Raw genomic sequence first — 25,099 nt, forward strand, 5'->3', positions numbered from 1 at the left:
TGGCAGGGTGCACCCATTAAATATTAAAAATATCATATCAAAATACAAATAAATATTACTGGTACTTCAGTGCAAGATACATACATTACAATTAGCTAAATTCTACACAAAAGTACATAATGTAAAGCAATCAAATACAAGAGGCAATATGTACAAGATTGCTAAGTAATCACAAACTTGTGTGAGTTCATAATATACATGTATACAAAATTTGAACAGGCGACATAAATGTGATGAATCGGCCATGCAAACATCAACTAGACCATTAAGGCCCTTCGCACTTGATTATAGTTTCCTGTTTAAGATTTTGAAAAAGAGACGAGGTGACTTTTAATTATTAATTATTAATTATCTTTTATTTTCTTTATTTAGTTTGAACTATTACAAGCAACAATTGACTTGTTTTGACTAGAGCGGGCATTTTTAAAATTATTTCACAACAATATTTGATTTTATAAATAAAAGTGAAGGTGGAGTTGTACTCTTTGTTCATTCATCATTATTGTTGATATTATTAAAGTCAGAAAATGGAAAGTAGAAGTAGTTGAAAGTTATTTTAAAGGAGAAAATTAGAAATAAAAATAAAATAATTAATTATTTTGAGATTTTCAATTTTGGACGCGGGCGGTAAACAGGAAACTAATAATCAAGTGCGAAGGGCCTAAGGAAGAATAATATTCTTCTATATATATTATATTCTGAATATACACAATGCACTAGGCCACAGAGGCATGTGTACAAGTTGAGCAAGCAAATTATATATCGGCATAAGAAAGCTGTTTTAAAAGGGATGATCTTCTACTGTGTAGACCATAACACCACTGACGAGTGATCGATTCTGTAAAACTGGGCCAATCTACTGTTAAGGTGATGACTCGATGAATACATTCATGGGAGGAGTCCAGAATGAATTGTAGTAGAACATCCTCATTTGTGAATAGGTCATCGACTTCTTGTACCATACAGTGCTCAAGAAGTGTCCTCTTCAGGATGGATTCATGGTAACAGCGTTGCTCAGTGAGTGCAGGACATTTGATAAGAAAATGCATCACATCCTCTTCAGCTATTTCACACAGCAAACAGGTTGCGTCACAGTTGTGTTGATTGAATTTTGCCCTATTGGCTTGTATATTATTATACACTCAATACGAGCAAGGTTCTTGAGATTGAACTTCGTAATCTCAGCCCCATACATCATTCTAGGTATAGCATAGGTACAGATTAGATGATATGCAAGGTGAGGAGCCAAACCATCTTTACCATGCAGTCCAGCACCCATGAGAGAATATGTTACTCTCCTACCCATCTTTATCATCTCATCGATATTAGGCTCATTTTTCTTGTTTCTTACAATGCCAAGATGGGTTGCTTCCGGTGGGGTTGGAATAGGTTGATCACCGATGACATATTTGATCTCATCGTTTGTGTGGTATTTGATGGTTGCACTCTTAGTTGGGTTGATCATGTATCTGTGATCTCTACTCAGTTGGATTTGAAGCAACAATGGCAATATCGTCTGCACAAGTAGGTGCTGGAATATAGGATGTTCCAATCGCATAACCAATCTTCTGATTTTGCATTTGGTCAAGCAGGCTGTTTGTGTAGATCTTGTAACTAGGTGCAGAAGTAATTCCTTCTTGTCTAACTCCCTGTTTTACCTCAAATTGTGCAGAGAGACAGTTATTCCACTTAACCATCGAAGCAGTGTTCTGGTACATACATTGTAGACTGAAATGCCAACCTCAGCTTCCCCGTCACTCCAGCGTCGTACATCTCATTCAATAATATGTCATGATCTACAACGTCAAAAGCTTTCGAGGCATCTAGCAGAGTGACATGAATTGCCTTCTTGTTATCAGCAGCATCATTGATTGCCTCAGACACTAGCAGAGCTGCATTCATGGAAGATGTTGCTTCCATGAATGATAAAAGACAGGTGTTAAAACTAAAAGCAATTGGACAATGTTGCGTTCACGCTGAAAGACCACGCAAATAATGGCGCGATTAAAAACGCTTAACAAACAAAGCTTGATAAATTAAAGCCTGTTGAAATAAAGGATGATCAATTAGATTGATTGTGACACTTCCGAAGATGCCTGTCAAGAAATTCACCCTTAGAGGCTCCTTGGTTTTGATACAGATAGTGTTACAAATGAAATGACACCATCTTGTGGCACTGAAATTTTCTTTCCAGGTCCATAACGATGTCAAAGCTGAGCGATGCACAGCGTGCCAAGGTAGAAAGGAATCGGCAGAGGGCGTTGCTCTTACGTCAGTCTCGTCTCACAAGCCGCCCTTATCCTGAAAGAGAAACTAAATCGGATAAAAGGTAACTTCAAAATATATGAATTGGCTTAAACCTTATTTATCATGCATGTACTAAGGTTGGCATTTTGGCGGGTAAACGGTACCCGCCGAGATTACATTACCGGGCAGGAAATACCCTGCCCGGTACTCAAATTAAAAAAAAAAGTTTTTATTTTTTCGGTTTTATAGTGTCCCGGACCTAGACCTAAATGCTAGGATCATTCATGGTTGACCTAAAAAAAAAATTCAATGCATTTTGAAATCATTAATAGAGTATGACATGAATACAAATTATCAATTTTCATATTAAAAATACAAAACATCTTGAATTATTATTATTATTATTTTTTTTTTTTAGGTCAACCATGAACGATCCTAGCATTTAGGTCTAGGTCCAGAGACACTACAAAACCGAAAAAACATTGAAAACAATTTTTTTTTTTTTTTTTTTTTTTTTGTAGAACACGGTTACCCGCCCGAAAAATGCGCCGGGTACCCGGGTACAAAATTACCCGAAAATGCCAGGCCTAGCATGTACTAGTAATTGGGCTATTCCATTTAAAATCCACACTACCCCTGTAGAAGAATTAACTAAAGCCTTCCATAGAGGGAGTATGAGTTTCAAATAGAATAGACAATCGGGTAACTTCCATTTGAAATAATCACTCAAGTTATGGAAGATATAGAGTTAAAGCCATAATAGGGGGAGTATGGGTGTCAAAATGATTAACTCTGACCAATTTCATTTGAAAATTATACTCCCCTGTGGAAGATATTTCCAAAATCTTCCACAGGGGTAGTGTGAATTTCAACTGGAATAGCCCATTAGCTCCTGTCTGTGATTTGTTCGAGTGACAAGCCCCATTTTCAATGGATTACAATGGATATTTTTGTGCCAGTAGAAAATGTGTACTTTTTAATTCAATTCTAAATATTGCTTACTTGCTTGCTTACTTATGATGAGTGGTGTCTTCAAACTACAACAGCACGCCAAGTCCTTCTGTCCTGCATGGCCATTCCCAAATCCATAACATCCAGTCCAGTGCCTGTTTCAATACATCCACATATGTTAGAGGGGGTCTATTAAACTTGCTATCATAGATGAGAGCACAGTTTTGAAAATGGGAATCTTTGCATGCAGACAAACCTTGCTGTTCACTGCTTCCATCCTATAATTTCTTTTCAGTTTTGAGGTAGCTTCTTCAAGCAACAATGTCCTTGGTGGTAGCAAGATCATTGACACAGGAGCAGGATTCCTGTTAGAAGAAACCCCAGAGGAAGATAACAGTGCACCGATCAAAGTCGTACATGAACCAGGTAACAAACAACTGTATTTTTACTCCTTTTTCATCAGTGATGTGCCCAGGGTGAAATCTTGCAAAATCAGCTTATTTTGGGCTCATTTTACATGCTTGTTGCTATACCAAATTTTTTGAAGACCCTCTTTGCATTGATTTTGATCAAATTTACCCCTACCAGACCCTTTATTCCATGCAGAATTAAGGCCAAATTGTGGTTTTCAGTGACTAGAATTTCAAACACCCCTTTTCAATGACATGGGAAGTTACAGACATAGAATAGTAGTAGGGATGACCAATGAACCATCAACTTGATTAGAACACTCCCATAGACATGCAGGGAGCTCAACTGTGCACTGCTTGCACAGACATTTCTAAATTGAGCTCATTCTTTTATTTTTCATAATTTTTCTGTAAGAATTGGAGATGTTAATGCCAATTATGTTTTGTAACTATCCTGCAAATTACAGCATCATAACGTATTTGGTTTTTCTCTAAGTGTGAGTCAAAATTGGTCCATCGCCACAGTGCGCTTAATTGCCAGTGGCCCAGTGCAGCACTGCTCAGAATGGCACAAAATATTCAGATGAAAAAGATCAGGTGAACACCTTGACCTACTGAGCTGTAATTTGGCAGAGTTGTTGTTATTACCTCTATCATACCCTCTGTAAAAAGGAAAAAAAACCGGACAAGTAGATCTCGAGTTAAAAATTAAATCACCAGCTTCCCTTTGGAATTTCCAAACACCTTTCGAATCATGTTAAATAGACACCTTTCTGAACATAAATGTGAAGTTTCATGCTCATTTGTTGTATTATTCACCTGATCTCAACCCTAAACATTTTCTTATATTTATACCATCTGCACTGACTTGCTGCTATACAATGTACACGCACAGGAGCTGTACTTTTAAAATATGCGCCTAATCAATAATGAGTCTTTCACTCCATTGTTAAAGTAGTGTGCTCCTGCAGCATATGGAGTGACCAGGCCCTGGATGTGATGGTTTTGCAGCACATGACAGTATTCATTCAAGCCTATCAAGGTCTGTTATTAGCCACTTGCTGAATGGCTGGGCATTATCAGCTATCAAAGAGATACCTTATGCTGCTGCCAATCACAATAGAGGTTAAACATTTTGTTAAAACCCCAGAAGTGATATCAGGACAAAGCTGTGCATGTTGGTACTTGATTGTTTGGATTCCTATGTTGAAAATCCCTTGTTGTACATTAGGTCACATGTCATAAGTTGGGTACAATTTCAATTACATGGTCAAAAATGACAAAAAATTTATTTTTTGATATGTTGTATATATTGACAACCTCTAATAATTAACACCATTTTTTAACCTTAACACATGCTTAATTTTTGAGATAATGCTTAATTATTGATTAATTAATACACAGGTGTCTATGTTAATCTCAATTTTCAAATGCGTTTTTCTCAAATCGGACCTCAATTACAAAAACGACTCTAAAATTTTTATTTTATGCAAGAATGTCATCAGATTTGGAGGATATGTTCTCAATACATCAATGCTTCAAATGAACTATTTGAAATAAATATACTTAAATATTAATTACATTTGAAGGTCAATGACCTTTTTACGAGTAATTAGCGAGACGGTTATTCTATTATTGAGGAAATGAATATCAAGAAGAGAAATGTACAGTAGCATGTTGCTAAAAATACTGAAATTCAACTAGGATTTCATTAAAAATTAAAATAAAAATGAAAAAAATGGAACATAATACCCTTTAAGGTGGTACTACACCCCTTGATAAATTTGTGACTATTTTTGCATTTTCTCAAAAAATAATAACACACTGGTCACAAAAGGTATGTATATTATAGGGGCAAGGAATCCAGTTACTATATACACTGGAATTTCAGCGACTCAAGACAAGCGGTACATTATTTATGATAAGAAAAGAGGTACCGCTAGAATGTACCTCATTTCTTAACATATATAATGAACCACTTGTCTTGAATCACTGAAATTTCAGTGAGGTAATTGGATTCCTTGCCCCTATAATATGTAACTTTATTTACCAGTGTGTAGTTATTTTTTGCGAAAAATGCAAAAATAGTCACAAAATTTATCATGGGGTGTAGTGCCACCTTAAGTATTCAGTTGTACAAATTCAACATTCAAAGCTGTCAATACATCATACCCTCACTAGATCTGAAAAAGTAACCAGTATTTTTGACATGCTGACATGTGAATTTTCACATAGGCCCTATTGCACACTCCCGCATCCGCCTGCTCCACATCCGCCTGCTCCTCCACCCCTGGCATTTTTCATTTCAACTGATGCGATTTTTTTACTGAAACATGTATAATCCTATGCTTCAGTAGACTGAAAGAGTATAAAATTAGGCTTAAAATGAGGTATAAACCACTGCTGTAGGATATGGGGTTATGGAAAGCCAATCAAATTTGTATCGCAATTTTCAGAAAAGTGTAATCCCTCCACCCTTTTTGCATACCCAACTTATGACATGCGACCATTAGTATTTTTCTTATGTGTAGTGTATATTGTTGTGGAAAAAAGTTCACCTGGACTTTTGATTTTGTGCCACTTTGGCCATTATGGATGATTTTTGGCAAATGTTTTCTAAAAGCATGATTTCAGTGCCTCGGTTTGAAGAAATACTTAATGCTATTGACTAGTAAAGTGCCATTTCATAAGAAACCCTTTGATACTTTCACAATATGCTTGTTTCATGTTTGCATATATATTAAAATAAAGAAATATAAAAAGGTAAATATATGCTTATACCAATTTTGCTCACATTGCTATATTTAGACTTTGTCAATTTATTTCGTGCTCCAATGACCGGTCAGAATGGGAAACTTTGAAAATTCATAATTGAAAAGTTTTTGACCGATTTTGACCATTTAACCACCAAAATACTTCTGTTGATGAGTTCTTTCCAGAAAACAATCTTTTGTAGCAAAAGGAGCAACATGAAATTATGATGGTCATCCCTAATAGTAGTATAGTCAAATTAGCTGATTGTTTGCTCACTGACACAACACTGACAGCTTGGACGGACAGCTCCAAATTTATGATCAATGCTTCTGTCATTCAACTATGCACGGTAGGCAACACAAAAGGTTGTTTGTTAAAAAGCACCATAAAACAAGACCTTGAAGGATTCTGGTTACTTTCGCATGCACACTGAGCTCGGGGCTGAGATTCTTCTATTGCGATGACATTACTGGCTTGTTGGGTCTTATTTTCAAAATGTGCCCATCACAGAAGGCAATGGACAATTTTAAAATCTTTGCCACACTTTACAAAACATATATTTGGCCTCACTTGGAAGTTTGGAGCCTGACACTGAAGAAAGACATCACCACCCTGGAGCAAGTGTAAAGACAAGCCACAAAACTGGTGCTAAAAATAAGAGATCTAAGCTATGCTGACAGACTAGAGGTTTTGAATTTATACAGTCTCCAACAAAGAAGAATCTGTAGAGATCTAATTGAGACCTTCAAATCTTCACAGGTCTAGGAAACCCAGATAAAGAAAGATCTTCCAAGTGACAGAAAAGAGCAGCACAAGAGGACATAACATGAAAATTTCCAAGCCTGGACTAACCAAATGTGACATGTCATGTCAAAAGAAGACACTTTTGGGCAGGATCGTAAATGGAGAAATAGCCAAAAATCTGCGCGGGTTGAGTTGATTTTTTCACAATTTTGGTTTGTTGCGAATTTGTGATGTTATTAATGTTTAAAATATTGTCTGATAGTTTCAGGCCGGAATATAACTGGCATCTCATATTTTTTTAAACATTTTTCAAGGTAATTCCTATTCTCAACATTGTCAATTATATGTTTAAAGGCAGATATCTCAATTTCCAATTTTATAATACCATAACTAACGAACTCAATATCTTTGCTTAGGAATATGCGATTTCATTGGGGAAAACTGCGTTGTGGAGCAAAATATCTCTATATTTCAGATATGTAAAAACCTCAAAATTGATAACCTGCCCAAAAGTGTCTCCTTTTGACATGACACGTCACAAATCACCTGTATGTAGACAGGGATTTCTTCTCCCAGAGAAGTCATCAGTGCAAAAAATGTAAACTCCTTCAAAATGCACTTGATGGTCATTGGAAGAAATATTTGGTTATAAAGGCATATTAGCCTATCCACATCCCATTAACCTGTGAGTGTAAGCATAATTGTTGGCCTAGTAAATGATCTACAACACCTTGATATTTGAACTCATTGACTGCAATATTTGTGTGCTTTCACAGGCCCTGTACTAGGCGGGGATCCATTCAGATGTGAGGATTGTGGCAAAGGCTTTCAGAACTCCTACCTGTACAAGCATTTTGATCACCCTGTATGTGACGATTGTAGGTAAGCGGCTTGATCTCCCTGTATTATGTAATGAATACCATGAATATCCTGGGGATTTATACAATCTTTTGAGCTAGCTATGTAAAGTCTGCACAAAAAGTAACTCAGCTGTTATAAATACGCCTAACGTATTGTTTGTAATAAACGCCCTGGGCGTTGCATTTTTCCAAAAGGGGGGCGTTTATTGGAAGTGAATTGTCAGTGAAAAAAGCTTAAAAATTGTGTTCAATTTCCCGATGGTGCTCCTATTAAAAGGTGGGATTTACACTATACATGATGGCGGCGCCCACAGAAAATGATATTTTCGTCGGGAATACAACAAAATTACACAGTCTGTAAGTGCATGGAATTAGTGAAATTCTACCATAATTAGGCAATGAAATGGATGGGAGTTGAGTCATAATAGGTTTTGTCCATTCAATTTAGCGATCGTGACTGACATGACTGATGCAAGTTTTAAGCTTACCTACACGATATGTCATTCGCATTTTGTCAATTTTCACAGAAACATTGGAGGGGCGTTTATTAGAGGGGAGCGTTTATTACAAACAATACGGTATATAGATTCAGAACTAATAATTGTTTTCACAATATTTCAACATAAAAAGAAGGATGATTTATTTATGCGCAATTTTGTTCAATATTGACAATACAGCAGTGTTTTGAAAGAAAAATACTCCAATTTAAAAGTTGTAGTTATTTGTATTGATTTGAAGTAAGCGCGAATATAATGGCGGGCTTTACGTGTTTACAGTGCTGGCATTATAACCATTGATCGCTGTAAATGGCAACTTTTAAATTTGGGTATTTTTCTGTAAAAGCACTACTGTGTTGTTAATATTGAACGACATTTGACGAATGGGGTATCAAAATGCGTGTAAATAAATCATCCTTCTCTCCAGCGTTCGAAATAGGGCCGGTCAGCCGGCCATTGGCCTGTAACTTTTTGGCCTGGCCGGTAACTTTTCTGACTGGCATCTAGTTGCCGGCCCGGCTGGCCGGTAACTTTTTCAGATCAAGCCCGGCTGGCCTGTAACTTTTTGAGGCATATTTCGAACACTGCTTCTCTCTATGTTGAAATATTGTGAAAACAATTATTAGTTCTGAATCTATAGGCGTATTTATAACAGCTGAGTTACTTTTTGTGCAGACTTTAGGTGGACATATACCACAAGTTGCTACTTGGAGTAATCATTCATTTATAGTGGATGGCATGCACAGAAACGGAACTACCATACTGACGTGAGTATAGTCCCGCCCCCTTTTTTGGGTGAAAATTTTTCAAAATTGGGGGGGGGGGTCTATACTCGATTTTTTTTTTTTTTTTTTTGGCTTTGGAGCACAGAAACGGAACTAATTAAATTCTATCAGTACACACATCATGATTACCCTGTGTGTGATTGGTGTCCACACACTGTAAACAGTAAACACATTTTGACCACCCTGTATTATGTGATGAATACAAGTGAGCTAGATATGTACATATGAAGCATAGACCCTAAGGTTAGACTGGGTCTAAAGTTAGACCTGGTCTAAGTGGAATTTAATGCCATCAAGAATGATCCTTTATTTCCCTAGAGTAGGTAGCAAATTACAGTAAAGAATTAAATGCAAAGTTCAAAAATAATACAAATTAACTAAGAAAATGTAAAGGAAAATGTCGTTTCTCCTGGTATTAAATTCCACTTAGACCAAGTCTAACTTTAGACCCGGTCTAACTCTTTTATCATACGGACCTGAGGGTGTGTAAGTGTCACATGTGGTGAACCATAATGCCGTATGTACTGTCGACTAGAGATGATATTTTCACGGCATTAATATTTTGCGATTTCTCTTGTGAGCCATTTTGTGGTTTCTTATATTTGTGACTACAAAGTGTTACATGTTAAAGCCTGAGGGTATAAAATATTTTTGCAGGCTTTTAGATTCACGGTCTTGAAAATATGAAAAATAAAAACTTTACAAAAAATACCCACAAAACAGTATCAAGGGCTTAGAATTTTTTTTAAATTGATGTGTTGAAACTTTTAAAATGTTTCAAAAAATCAGAATCTACAGCAATAGCAATTACCTTTCTATTTTTTTGAGATCTTTATCCCCCATGGCTTTAGCCAGATGGTTCACGATTCAACTCAATTCAGTTACTTTTGCTACAAATAGTACAAAGACACAAAAGTGGCCCAAGTTGAAAGTGGCCCAAGCTGCGGCTACCTTGCCCTTTTGCTGCTCGTCTGCAGAGTGTACATGCTCAGTTTGGGAAAGATTGGCTCATGCTAAGTAGATTGATCCGGCCATCGACTCCACACAATGACCGTAAAACAGATGGTTCAAAGTATTATTGTCATTCATTACCGCCATTTTACAAATTGGTTTCATGAAAATAACTTTTTTTTTTTTGCTTTTCCTTAAAAGACTGGCGATCTTTTCTTTTAGACCACCCGAGTTATATAAGGTTAAAATTACAAATTTACCAAATTAAACTTTCGCGACAAGGTTAAACATGTTCTTAGCTATACAAACATACCTTTTATTTCGTCGAACAAGCTTTATTTTGTTCCAAAATCCACGTTTTTATCGCAATTTTTGACGTAAAAGAGCTGAATACAAAACCGGTGATGCAAACTCCAAAACTTTACAGTAGTACGAGCGCTTGATGTACGCTTTCGTTTTGACGGTGATTTACGCCGTTTCAGTATCAAGCATTTCAAGCGCGTTTGACAGTATTTTACTGCATGACGCAATTTTGCATTTATTCAAGATGGCTTAATTTCTCGAAAAACACGATGTATTTTTCTTTAAAAAATCCTCATTTTGCACATTCTTTGCCACTTTTCACTCATCTGATCATCTTTTTATGTGACGGAAGTGATGCTGGTTGTATGAAGGTATGTTTTTTGTTTTTCCGATAATTTTTAAATTGTTTTTCGAGACAAAAACTTCTTTGCAGAATAGCTGTTTTCACTTGTTTTCAAAAAGTTGTTTTAACCTTGTTTTTATTTTATTATTTCCCTCATTAATCGAAGCCCTGCCCTCCTTCCAATACATTAAACCTTGACTTCAAAGTGTTTGGCAACTGTTTAACCTTGATGCAAAAGTAAACCTTGATGCAAAAGTAATAATTTAGTCCCTATATAGCGAGGGTGGTCTAAAGGAAAAGATCGCCAAAAGACTATTGAAAATGTATCTCAGTTCCATTCTCTGTTTTAATGCAAATTTAATATGCGATCAACAAGTATGTGGGCTTACTCACAGTGGTTATGCATGCTTGTTTGTGTGTTAATAAACAAATCCTGGTTATTCGTGTGCGAGACTGTAACAAATATAATGCACTTTGCAATCATTTGTGAGATATTAATGACCTCCATTTGAGTTTTTACAAATAATAAAAATATGATTGGATCACATTCATCTCATATATTCATGAGGTTATGAATATTTATTATAAAATTATACCACCTGCTTACATACTACAGGGAGAGTGATGAGAAGCATGCATTGATAACCAAGACAGATGCCAAACAAGAATTCCTTTTAAAAGATGCCGACTTTGACAGGAGAGAGCCGCTGTTGAAGTTCATCGTAAGGAAGAATCCGCACAATCCTCGATGGGGAGACATGAAGCTATATCTACGATTACAGGTGTGTGTGTGGTTATCATCGTTGTGTCAAAATTGGATAAATTGTAGTATTTTTATTTATTTATTTATAACATTCGGCCGAAGCCAGGCTAATCCCAATAGTGCTCAGAGGCTACTAAATTTAAGGGACGCCATCCGGATATGACGGGACAGGGATATGGGAAGAGGTCCGATTTTAGATGCAGGAGGAAAACCGGAACAGCCGCAGAAAAACCTGCGAGGACAAGCATGGATCGGCAACCAAACTCACATGTGGCGCCGCGGGGAATTGAACCCCGGCCACAGTGAGAAGCGAGTGAGAAGACCACTACACTAACCCGCCCTCCCGATGGATGCATGAGTGATCACCACACATTTGAATGGAAGAATGATTAGCTTTACCAGTTCTGATGCAAAATTTTGTGAATTTTTTACAAGTCTGTGTGTTTATTACAAGAGTTTCCATCAACAAATTTTTATTTCTGTTGGCAAAGGGTTTCTAAATTTGATTTAGTTTTGCACACATGATAAAATCTCATTCACCTGAACTATAAATTCACACACCAATTTTGAAGCGATTTTCATGAATTTTGTTTTTAAAATTGCTATTCTTTTGTGTATACTGTGTGTTAGTGGATCACTCAGCATTGCTCAGTGGTCTGGTTATGGCACTGCCCATGGTGATTACACGAATTAGTTAATTTGTATCAATAAATTCTGTGTGATTGACTGTTGATATTTTCTGATATCGAGGGTTGAGAACCAGACAGAAAGCCTTAAGGGGGTACTACACCCCTCGATAAATTTGTACTTCTATTTTTGCATTTTTGTCAAAAACTAATAACACACTGGTAACAAAAGTTGTGTATATTATAGGGGCAAGGAATCCAGTTACTACAATGGAATTTCAGTGATCCAAGACAAGCGGTTTGTTATTTATGATAAGAAATGAGGTACCGCTAGGATGTACCTCATTTCCTATCATATATACTGAACCGCTTGTCTCGAGTCACTGAAATTTAATTGGATTCCTTGCCCCAATAATATACATAACTTTTGTTACCAGTGTGTTATTATTTTTTGAGAAAAATGCACAAATAGTCACACATTTACCACAGGGGTGTAGTACCCCCTTAACTCACAGAGATTTCCTGTATGAGTTAAGGCTTTCTGGTTCTCAACCCTCAATATGTTGGTTCACAGGAAAGAAGACAAAACAAGATACTATCTTCCATATTATTTGGATATGTTTCTTTTTATTTTATACAAAAGAAAATGTTTTCAGCCACACCGTTCTTTGGACAAACAATAATTTAACTTCTGCATAATCTTGGTTAGGGATCAAATCAAAACTCGACCGCCGGTTCCGGGCGGTTCCGCCCGGTTGTAAAATATACACAGTAATGAGGTCAGTCGTCACACCCTGGTTTATATGGCCGGTTGGTATCATCATGGAAGCATCAAGTGAGTGAGTGGAGTGATTTCAAGTGGTTTCTTTTCAAATTTAGTACAATAGGAATAATCGATTTCCTTCTCGGAGTTCTTCTCAATCAATGAAGCTACTTTTAGCATTTTATTTTGATAAAATATAAGCAGAGACTTGGTCTATTTATTTCTAATTATTTTACATCGTGACAGGTTAGACAAGACCTACTTTAAAGTTTCATTTACGAGGGGAAAACGCAAGGATAATACATTTTTCATAAACTGTGTTTATAATCGAAGGAAAGAAATCAAAAAGAATCAAAGAAATCAAAAAGAATCGAAGAAAGAAAGAAAGAAAGAAAGAAAGAAAAAAAGAAAAAAAGAAAGAAAGAAGAAAGAAAAGAAAGAAAAAAGGGGGAAGAGAGAAACAAAAAAAGGGAGAAAGAAGAGGAAGGGGAGGGGGAGAGGAAGCGGGAGGATAGGGGAGAGGTGGAAAAGTGGTGAGAGTATGAGATGTGTCTCTCACATCACATGAGAGAGAGAGGGGGATAAAAAAAACTACACTAAGTTAAGTAATATGGGCCATATTATTATTAGGCGGTATATTGGGCCTATAATGATGTTGGCCAGGTTAGTTGAGGTGATGTGCAAGAAGACTAATGATGCATAAAATTTTATGCGAATCCCATCACCCTCGCACCGCGCCCTTCATCAGCACCAATGAAGATTAGCCATTTTGGGCTATCATTTTCTTCGGAAGGGGGGGGGTCATATATTTTTGGAAAGAATGGGGGGTCATAAAAATTTTTATGACCAAAATGTAGGGAGGCATAAGATGACCACAGATAGTGTGTTTATTTTATTAAAAAAGACTGATTTCAATACAATTTTACATAAAATTGTTGTTGCCGAAATAGGGGAATCGTAATTTTTTTGACGCTTGACTTTTTGTAAATTTGGGACCCCTATTCGAAGAAATTGATAGCCCCATAGTATTAAAATGCCAAATTGCCACGCACTTCTATCTCGGTAATGCCATTCTGTGAGTAGATTTGCGAGAAGTCCCCTTGAAAATTCCTTTTTTTTAAATCTCGAACTTTAACTTGAATCTCAAAAATGAGAGTATAATCATAAAATCATATGAGTGCTAGATCTGCTCCTCTGATATAATACTTTTTAGCTGGATCAAAATAGGCCTACCGGGACTAAATTAACCAAAAGTTGTAAAAGGCCTATATGCATCTTCCTTTGGCACGATTTTAGGACATGATTGTCCTCAATTTTGTTCATTTTAACATTGAAGTTGCATTTTTGGCATAAATCACAAAAGAAATCCCCAGTTGAAGTACAAAGCAAATGAGTCCATCAATATCACTTCAACTGGGGATTTTTTGAGATTTATGCACGCATCATGTCTTCTGGAGGCAGATTTGAACTAATACAGGCCTATGTGATTCACAAAATTATAAATTCACAACTTCAAAATTACTTAACCTATAGAAATCATTGAAACATTGTTCTGAACTGAAATTAACTGATCTAAACAATGGTGATATATTCAAACAATTTTAACCTTAAACACGAAATCATTTCAAAAATGAATTTGCTTTGATGATAAGCCAATAGACACACGACTAAGAAAAATCGATCACTGTGTAGTACTTTCAAGTATGCACTATTGTGACCGTGACATTTCAAGTATGCGCTATTGTGATCGCGAAATAAACATGTATCGAAATTTTGTTAATCTCTCCGGTTATGTTCTTAAACCAACCGGCGGTTGCTACTCATGCATTCTTGAATATTCATATACCAATGACCTCTGCCAACGGACGGAACCGCCCGGAACCGGGCGGCAACCGGTGGTCGAGTTTTGATTTGATCCCTTAGAACAATTGGATCAACTTGAATTGACCTAAATTAAAATTTGAATTTTAAAAAGACTGGAATATTCAGGCAGGCTCTCAGGTACCCGCCCTCCCCTAAGGTACCCGGAGTGGAGACCCTGGAGGCCATAATTTAATATATTTACAAGCCTTGTCCTGTCATAGTTAATGAGATAAACTTGGTCCCCAGCCACAAAGTCTGATACAATAGCCTTAGTTCAATGTCAAACAAAGCTGTTGTTTATCATAATACTAATCATGGCGTGTCTGTCCGTCCCTCTGTCCGCGCGCTGTCGTGTGCGAGTGGCTCGCTAATGCGTATCGCGTGCACGCAGTAGTGTGCGGAGTACCGACGGCTACATCCAGATACTAATTTCGGGGCATGGGGGGGCTCATATGTGGTTGCAGGACAGTGCTTGGAAGAGGCGAACGATGGGTTTCCAGATTACGGCCAAGTAAGCGTCACAGCTACAAAACTACTAAGTTGATTATTGTGTAATTTAAAAGGTCAGGGTAGGTAGGCCTATATGGGTAACGGGTGTTGAGTATTTAGAGATAGTCCTATCACGAGAACCACCCAACCTGAGAACCGCAAAATCTAGTATTTAATATTTTGCAGATATATATTTTCAATAGATATCATTGCTACACACACAACTGCTTGGAGACAATTTTAAGTGTAAATTTTGCACACCACATTGACTTGATCTCTGGTGATACTTGTACCCTGGGTATCCTCCCATAAATTGTATAAGGTACAGTGGCACATAATTACCCGAAAATCTTAGCCTTATGCTCTGATCAGCTCGTAATAGGCGGGACTCATAACATTGTGGATTGATATAGAAGGCTTATACACAGCTGGGCGCAGTACCTATGTGAATTGCGCTTTGTGTATTGTATGACTGACGTGCGCTTTTGTGAATTTACACAGACGTAAGTTGGGACTTTATTGACTCGCGAAGTAACAAAAACTAAATAATTCTCGCTTATTACGAGCTGATCAAAGTTTAATTTTGCACCTACCTTTTCTTTTACGAAAGACAATTGCCTAACTTGGTTTTCTTTCTGCTAAGTGCTAACTTGGATAGTAAATGAGAATCCCTTTGCTCTTCTATTATGATTGTTTTTCAGGTTGAAAAACGTGCCTTAAACATTTGGGGAAGCGAAGAAGAGATAGAAGAAGCCAGAGAAAAGAGGCAGCAAAATAAAGAAAAGATGAAGCAAAAGAAGTTTGATAAGAAAGTGAAAGGTAAGTTGCCCGGCTCTTTGTGATATGACTAGTTATGTGTTCTCCCATTTACCACCATCTCAATACCAGCGTTGGCATATAGCTGGTATCCCGAGCAAAACTTACTCAATTTTGATCACTTTGCTACACAATTTTGGAAATGTGTAGCAATTTTATGCCATAGACTTATACAGTGAAGTGTGCAAATGTAACAAAAATAAAGTAATGCAAGCTGATAATGCTACACATAAGAAATGTCTCATGTCCAACACTGCTAAATACTGTCCTGATATTTGTAGGTATTACAAATACTAACATATTTCCTGCGTGGAATACAGATCTCCAAATTTAGACCAAATCACACACATTTCTTCTCATTTTAATACTTAATTGATGTGTGTAACCATTTTCCATTCATTTTTTTTTTAAATTTAGATTCTACCCCAATCTCCTGGAAATTAATATAAATCTATCACAATATTTATTATAAAAAAAATAAAATAAATATTTTATTTTAGATTCTCCAACTTGAAAAATGTTTGCTACATTTACATAAAACTGTGTATTTTATTGCTTTTGGTTGGGTTTTAAAAGTAAGTGAATGTTGAAGGAAATAACTCAAATTTATTTTATTTGTTCTGCCCATGCACTCTTAAATTTCAGAAAAGAAGATCTAGTATAACGTCTACCAAATTGTCAACCCATTACCTTACATTTCAAATGATACGAATATTTGCTCTTCGATTCTTTTTATGAAATAATTTTTAGACCAATAACTGTTCCTTTGATAGGCAAGGGTGAAAATAAGAAATGATGAACCAGGGGCTTCTTTTTACACAAAATGGCCCCTGGTTCAGTTCATTCAACACAGAACCAGGGGCCACTTCTAATCAACAAGGGGGCAATATTTGTTCTGGATAAATTCATCATGCATTAATGGCTATGGAATTGAATTTTTGGGTGTAGTGACAAAGGGCCAGTTTCTGAAGCAAAGTGTCCCCTGGTCAGCTTAAATTTAGATAGGACCAGGGGCCATTCAAGGGTTTCTGGGGGCTAAACAGCTCCCGTCTCCCACTTATTTTCACCCTTGTTGATAGTCAGTTGTCAAAATTACTATATATAAAGAAGCTTTTAACAAATCTGACACTTAATTTTCTTGATTCTTTCTGCAGAGCTGAGGAAAGCTGTGAGGTCAAGTTTATGGACCAAGGACACAAGTAGTCATGAGCATAGTTTTGGATCAGAGATATATGATGAAGAGACTGATATGTATAGCAAGACTTGCACATCATGTCAACATACTGTCAAGTATGAAAAAATGTAGCAGGGACATGCGATGAAGAGACTGATATGTATAGCAAGACTTGCACATCATGTCAACATACTGTCAAGTATGAAAAAATGTAGCAGGGACATGCGATGAAGAGACTGATATGTATAGCAAGACTTGCACATCATGTCAACATACTGTCAAGTATGAAAAAATGTAGCATGGACATGCGATGAAGAGACTGACATGTATAGCAAGACTTGCACATCATGTGAACATACTGTCAAGTATGAAAAAATGTAGCAGGGACATGCGATGAAGAGACTGATATGTATTGCAAGACTTGCACATCATGTCAACATACTGTCAAGTATGAAAAAATGTAGCATGGACATGCGATGAAGAGACTGATATTTATTATAATAGACCTGGCTTTACTATGGACAAACTGTTGATCAGTATCTGGCCCAGCAACCTGTCATTTTGGACGGGGAGTTTGCTCCTTGGATGGGTAAAGCCCCCCCCCTTATTAAATACCCCACCATCATTTTTTTTTTCAACTAAACTGTTTCATAAATGCCCCCTTTTCGAAAATGCAACACCCTGGGGGCATTAATTGGAGAGAATACGGTAGTATAATTAAGCTTTTTGAAGTCTTTATTGAACTTGTGAAGTTATTTGTAAATCTGATGATCTACATGAAAGTTCAGAAGACTTTCTGAACAGCTTTTTATTATAAGCATCGTCCACTTTATAGGTGGGCCAAAGCAGGAAATATTGGATAATCATGTTATTATAAATTTAACAAATTATACAGATTCAAAACATGCTCCTGGTAAAATCCACTCAGGTCTAGCTAATAAACTAAGTTGTATTGTTATAAATCTCTGTCTGTAATTCAAAGATGCTACACTGTAGTTTCCAGAAATTAGCTGATTTCAACCTAATCATGGTTGACCTAAAAAAAAAATTGAATTTTGCACATTGTTTTGTCATTTTAATATGAAAATTGATACATAGTTTTCATGTCATACTCTATTAATGATATCAAAATGCATTGAATTTGAATGCATTTTGATATCATTAATAGAGTATGACATGAAAACTATGTATCAATTTTCATATTAAAATTACAAAACAATGTGCAAAATTCATTTTTAATTTGGGTACCGGGCAGGGAATTTCCTGCCCGGGTAATAGGATTATCGGGCGGGACTCGAATTCCCGGGACTCACTCACACCCTTAAATCCCTATGGAAGACATGACCTTAATCTCACACACAGGGGATGTAAATTTCAAATCAGGCTACCTGAATGGGTAATTTCATTTGAAATCCACACTCCTCAGGCTTAGGAACTGGGAGGGGGGCTCAGCCCCTCATAAATTTGGTGCTGGGGCTAGAATATATTTCAGCCCCCCCCAATAATCCAAGGTGAAGTTAAAAAATTGTGATAAAATAGAGGGAAAATGGGTCTTTGTGACCTATATTTTGCCAAATTTTCTGACTGCAAGGGAGGAAACCCCTCTTGTGCACCCCCAGTGTGGACCACAAATTTGTTTGCAAGTTTCAGCCCCACTCCCCAAATGTTGAAAATCTTCCTAAGCCATTGCTCCTTGTGTGCGAGATTAAGGTCATGTCTTCTATAGGGGTGTATGGATTTCAACTGGAATAGCTCATTTTCAGTCATTTTAGGTAGCACACCTCATAAAGTATGCCCAACTTGATCTGATTAGGGTAGGGGAGTGGTTATACCAAGTCACATACTAGTACATATGTGTGTTTGGGTGTTATTTTGCCACATTAATGGAACCAATGTTTTTGGCATCCCTAGATCTCAAATAATAAGACTAGAATTGGTTCCATTTTTATGCCTCCACCACAAGGCATACTGTTTTTGCAATAGCTATCCATACACTTCTGTGCTTCTGTACGTACCTCCGGATACTGTATCTTGTGAATGGATAGACTGATTGACTTCAGATTTTCAAAATAGGTGGGCCACGGTCAGAAAATCTGGCTGCTTTTTTTGGGTGGCGTTCAAGGTCATATTCTGAGCTCAAAGGTCATTTGAGGTCAACTTGCTAATTAAAATTGGGTCTCATATGAACAGTTCAAATCCTAAAGCAACCATTATTATGTTTTGATGAGTCCAAGTGTGTGAAAATATATTAAATTTGGGTTGTAGTGCCATTATAGGTTCCCTTCATGTATTGGTGGTATCTAAGGTCACATACAGAGGTCAAAGATCATTTGAGGTCAATTTGTAAAATACCATAATAGCAATAAACCAACCGGAATGGTATAAAAATCGAAATGGCAGCTATGTTGGAGGACAGTTCTAACACAGCTTAAGATGACAGAGGGACAGGTATCTTGATCGATTCCACAGCCATTCAAACCTATCACCTCTTTTAATGTATTATCATGTGAATTGCCCCCATGGTAAAATTGGATGCTTTACAGCCAATATTTATTGGTCTCGCTATTTAGTTTTTAAAATATTGGACTCGACTATGTCTTGTCCAATATTTTAAAACTTATAGCTCGATCAATAAATATGGGCTCAATCGATCCAATTTTATATCAAACTTGGGTTATGGCTGCATTACGGGCACCTTCATGTATTGGTTACATCCAAGGTCACATATGGAGGTCAAAGGTCTTTTGAGGTTAAGTTTATTTGTTACCAAATTTAAAGCGCCCCATGGTGGAGGCATCATAATTGACGAAACCAGTGACTTTTCTGCTTCTATATGCAATGAGACAATTGACTTTCCAGGTATATTACAACATAATGACCAAATTTTGAATTTTGGCTCCATTATGACCTTCGACCCCTCGTGGGAAGCACAAGGGGCTTAGAAAAAAATGGAACTAAATTATTCTAGTTTTATCATTTGAGGGTGTAAGGATACAAAAAACATTGGTTCAAAGTGTAAAAATTTAATGATTGAAACTTTTCGGTTGTAAGAGTCTGTACAGTATTTTTGTGGGACCTGAGAGCACATCAGACATATCAAATTGCATTCTGAATACAAGGAATGTCCTGATTTGTTTTGAAATTCACTTTATAATAAACTGAGCTCAAAAAGAAACTTATAATTTTTCACAAGGTCATATCTTGAAATCCTGTCCATCAAATTGAACCAAAATTACACACAGGTTTGCTTCAATACTCTACTCTTAACACATGTCAGTAACCAAGCAGTTATCCAACTGACACAACAGCAAAATGCACTGACATGGAACAGCTTCCTGGACTACATTCACAGCCCAGCCCTGTTTTATGAAAAAAGTGTATGAAAAGCAGAAAGCAGCACCGTTCTATCATCTGTGCAAGGATCTTGTGTGCATTCTCACAGATTTTTTGTGCTGGGTGCCAAATGTTGGGCTGTGAAAGTGGAGGAAGTCCAGGAAGCTGTCCCATGACAGTGCATTTTGCTGTTGTGTCAGTTGGACAACTACTTGGTTACTGACATGTGTTTTGAGTAGAGTATTAAAGTAATCCTGTGTGTAATTTTGGTTCATTTTGATTGACACTCTTTTAAGATATGACCTTGTGATTCACAAGTTGTAAAAAATTATAAGTTTCTTTTTGAGCTCAGTTTACATATTGTATGGGAAATGTATTCAGATTTAATATTTTTTATATTTTAAACAGTCTTTGAAGTAAACTTTTAAAATCTAATGATATGTACTTAAAGTGTATGTAGCTGGGATGAAAAGCTGACCTTCAATTGAAAATTTTAACATATAATATTGAAGATGAACATTTTGTCTCAAAAAGACCTACATTTTTGGTGCTTTTGGGAAAATAATCTTTATGAAAATGGTGGTGTAAGATATTTGGATATGGAGCTCCATGCTAACACCAAATATATTGATGTCATTTCATTTGTGGGTTTTGTACAGAGAGTTATGTATTTGAATAAATAATATTTTTGTAAACAACTTTGAAGACTGATTTATTTTTATGCCCATGTATGGATATTATATCAAATGGTAGGGTCTATAATAGACCCTACCTTGTGGTGACATGTGTAAAAATTTATTTCATTGCCAAGATCGACATCCCTTAGTTACTTTTTAAGTTTTGTTTTTTTCAATTGAATACCTGAGTGGAAAAGGGGCCCCAACTCCAATATTTTACAAAAATGAGTTTGACCCAGCATTTTATTGCCAGCAGACTGTTCTTCCTTGTGTGTGAAAAATTAGCCAAAATCCACTCTCTAAATAGTCTTCCATATACATTTAATCATGGTTTTTATGGAAGAAAGGCCCAACTCCATGGAGTTGGGCCCTTCTTCCGCAAATATTGGATTAAAGAGGAATTTTGTTCATCCATGAAATCTGCTTTTCACTACAATAAACTTATTTGCTAACATATTACATGCTTCTACTTGTGCAATTAATGGATAATTATCAAATTTCTGTAGCTATTTATAACACATCTGCTCACAAAACTGGCACTTGCAGTATATTAGTGGAAGAAGGGCACAACTCCAGCTCGCATTCAGACCTGTACCGTTGCCATGGAAACATCATATATAATTTCGAATGTATGTACTATTGTATATTCATGTATTAAAGGTCCCCTGAAGATGAAAACATTCTGTCTATAAAACCTTTCCAAATATTTAGTTTTTTCTTAATATCTCAAAAACAGTTTTGATGTTGTTGGGCCCTTCTTCCACTCAGGTATTCAATTGCACCCAAAAAACATCTGTGACCACATTTTCATCCAGTTTTAAAAGGTAAACATTGGGCTATTCCGGTTGAAATCTAAACACTCCCTAATCCCTATGGAAGACATGACCTTAATTACCCACACAGGAGTGTAGATTTCAAATGGAGTCACCCATTCAGGTAACCCCATTTGAAATTCACAATCCTTGAGGTCATCTGGTCATGCCTTCCATAAGGTGTATGATTTCAACAGGAGGAATACCCCATTTATATAAATTAAGGGACCGGTGGGGGAAGCTGGGGGATTAGACTGAAAGTCACTGTGGAAAACTATATGATCCCCCTTTTCCAATATTGAAAACCATATGACCCCCCTCCGAGCTACATTAAATTATATGACCCACTCTGTTGCAGCAATTTGAGAAATAATATCAACCCATTTTTGGCCCCACACATGTGTGGGGCTTATCGTATCATCCAGATGGTTGCCAGTCCGTCCGTCCGTCTGCCTGGGTGTTTGGCTGTCCGGGCTGAAGCGAATTCATTAATCCACTGTCCAGCTTGAACGCAATAACCGATCAACTTTAAACTTGGTATGGTGGCCTGAAGTGCTGTATAGTTTTGTGTCATGTTATTTGCATAGGCCTATTTATGAATATTAATGAGCTTATTTGTATATTTTGCCCACATTTTCATTAATCCACTCAGCAGCTTAATTGCAAAGACCGATCAACTTCTAACTTGGTACGGGGATTGGATATGGTGGCCTCATGTGCTGTATAGTTTTGTGTCATGTTATTTGCATATTTATGAATATTAATGAGCTTATTTGCCTATTTTGCCTGTAAATTTTCATTAATCCACTCTAGCTTAAACGCAATAACCGATGAACTTCAGACTTGGTATTGTGATAGTATATGGCAACCTGATGTGCTGCATAGTTTTGTGTCATGTTATTTGCATATTTCTGAATATTAATGAGCATATTTGCATATTGCATATTATTTGTATTTAATACAAACCTTTATAATTTACACACCTTTGTGTGAAAAATTTCTTGCCCACCAATTTTACCCTCCCCCCGGGCTTGTAATTATTGCACATCCCCTTATACCATTACCAGATCCCTGAAAAGCTCTGAAAACCACAATGATATTATCCGTTAGACTGATTAAATTCCAATTTTTTCTTCAACCAAGAAAAATCTTCCAAGTGGCAGGTTTGGAGACTCTAATAGGCTATATTGTAGGCCTATGCCTCAACTTCTCAATAGGCACCTAGTTCATACTGGATGGATGCAGTGGAGTAGGCCTACATAGTGACAGGCACAGATTAATTAGGGGGTGGACTGGCCCCCTCCTCCCCCTGCCACCCCCCCAAAGGAAATGAGAGAAGAGAGGAGAAAGGGAAAAAAGGAGAGAGAAAACAGAAAAGAGAGAAAATGAGAAGAGAAAAAGTTAAGGTGGCACTTTGGAAGTGCTCTTGGCCTAGGCCTACTAAGGGGCTGTGCAATAATTATGAGCCCCCCCCACCCGGATAAAATTTCCGATCGGCCTGCAAAATCGCCCCCCAGTGGAACTGGGGTATGAACGTTGGGACAGTATTTTTTTGTAGGACATGAGGGCACATCATGATCAGACATTATCGAATTGCATTCTGAATAAGCTTGAATATGAAGAATGTCCTTCTATTAGCTTCTATTATCAAATAATTTTGATTTTTTTAAATTTGCGATATAATACACATTTTATGGCAAATTATTAAAAATTGATATTTTTTAGATTTAACAGTCCTCAAGGAAACTTTATAAATCTAAGGCCCTTCGCACTTGATTATTAGTTTCCTGTTAAAGATTTTGAAAATGAGGACGAGGTGACTTTTAATTATAAATTATTAATTATCTTTTATATCTTCTTTTAGTTTCAACTATTAGGCCTACAAGCAATTATTGACTCGTTTTGACTAGAGTGGGCATTTAATTATTTTACAACAATAGGCCTATTTGATTTTATAAATTAGTGAAGGTGGAGTTGTGCTCTTTGTTCATTCATCATTAGGCCATATAAAATTAATATTTTGGTTCTCGCCCAGAGGATTTTCATGAATTGATGAGGAGGAGGTGTTTTTTTTTTTTTTTCAATGTAAAATCAGCATTGTCAGTAGTTTTCGGTCTTTCGGTCTTTTTTTCAAATGTGAGATTCTGAGGGATAAACCCCCTAGAGTACCACAAAAAGACTTGGAAGTGGTCCTTGTTCTCTAATAAACTTATTTAGGCCCTATATGTATGAGAAATTCATAAATCATTCCAAAGTCTAAAATAATTGAAAAATCTATAAAAATAAAAAAATCTGACAAATCCCAGAAAATGAGGAGGGAGGGGACGAGAACCAAAACATTAATTTTATACGGCCTTATTGTTGATATTATTAAAGTCAGAAAATGGCAAGTAGGCCTAGAAGTAGTTGAAAGTTATTTTAAAGGAGAAAATCAAAAATAAAAATAAAATAATTATTTTGAGATTTTCAATTTTGGACTGCCCGGGCAGTAAACAGGAAACTAATAATCAAGGGCCTAATGATAGGCCTATGTTATTAATTAAAGTGTAGGCCTATGTAGCTGGGATGAAAAGCGGATGATCAATTGAAAATTTTGACTTTTCGTATTGAAGTCAAGATATGGATTTTATGGATTTTTTTTCCCAAAAAGACCTAAATTTGTGTTTTTGGGAGAAAACTTTCTTTTTTTAGGCCTTTATGCCCTAGACCTATTTTGTGCTTTTGCCTGTAAAGTACAACCAATGCTGCCCTCCAATCTAATTTTAGTGATGACCAAATTATAACAAGAACAAGTTGCAGAGGGCGCCAATTAATCTCGTTATAAGACTTTATGCGCGTTTGTAGCTCCAGATAGTCGTTGCATATAAAAGTATAATCTAATTGAACGCACATCCGGTATACGATCACTGAATTAGTAGAAGTTGTTACTACGTAATCA

At 36.6% G+C, this 25,099-nt stretch overlaps 1 protein-coding gene across 1 annotated transcript; it reads left to right on the plus strand.

Moving 5' to 3' along the window:
- The first annotated feature begins 2,153 nt into the window (after positions 1 to 2,153).
- On the plus strand, positions 2,154 to 17,928 carry LOC140171871 (DNA repair protein complementing XP-A cells-like). The gene is made up of 6 exons (XM_072195209.1): positions 2,154 to 2,329; positions 3,494 to 3,624; positions 7,883 to 7,988; positions 11,462 to 11,627; positions 16,051 to 16,168; positions 17,320 to 17,928. Exons 1-6 carry the CDS (start codon positions 2,205 to 2,207, stop codon positions 17,469 to 17,471), a joined length of 798 nt encoding a protein of 265 aa, XP_072051310.1. The 5' UTR covers positions 2,154 to 2,204; the 3' UTR covers positions 17,472 to 17,928.
- The last annotated feature ends 7,171 nt before the right edge of the window (positions 17,929 to 25,099 follow it).

The sequence above is a fragment of the Amphiura filiformis genome, chromosome 15 (assembly GCF_039555335.1).
Source record: "Amphiura filiformis chromosome 15, Afil_fr2py, whole genome shotgun sequence".
Lineage (NCBI taxonomy): Eukaryota > Metazoa > Echinodermata > Ophiuroidea > Amphilepidida > Amphiuridae > Amphiura > Amphiura filiformis.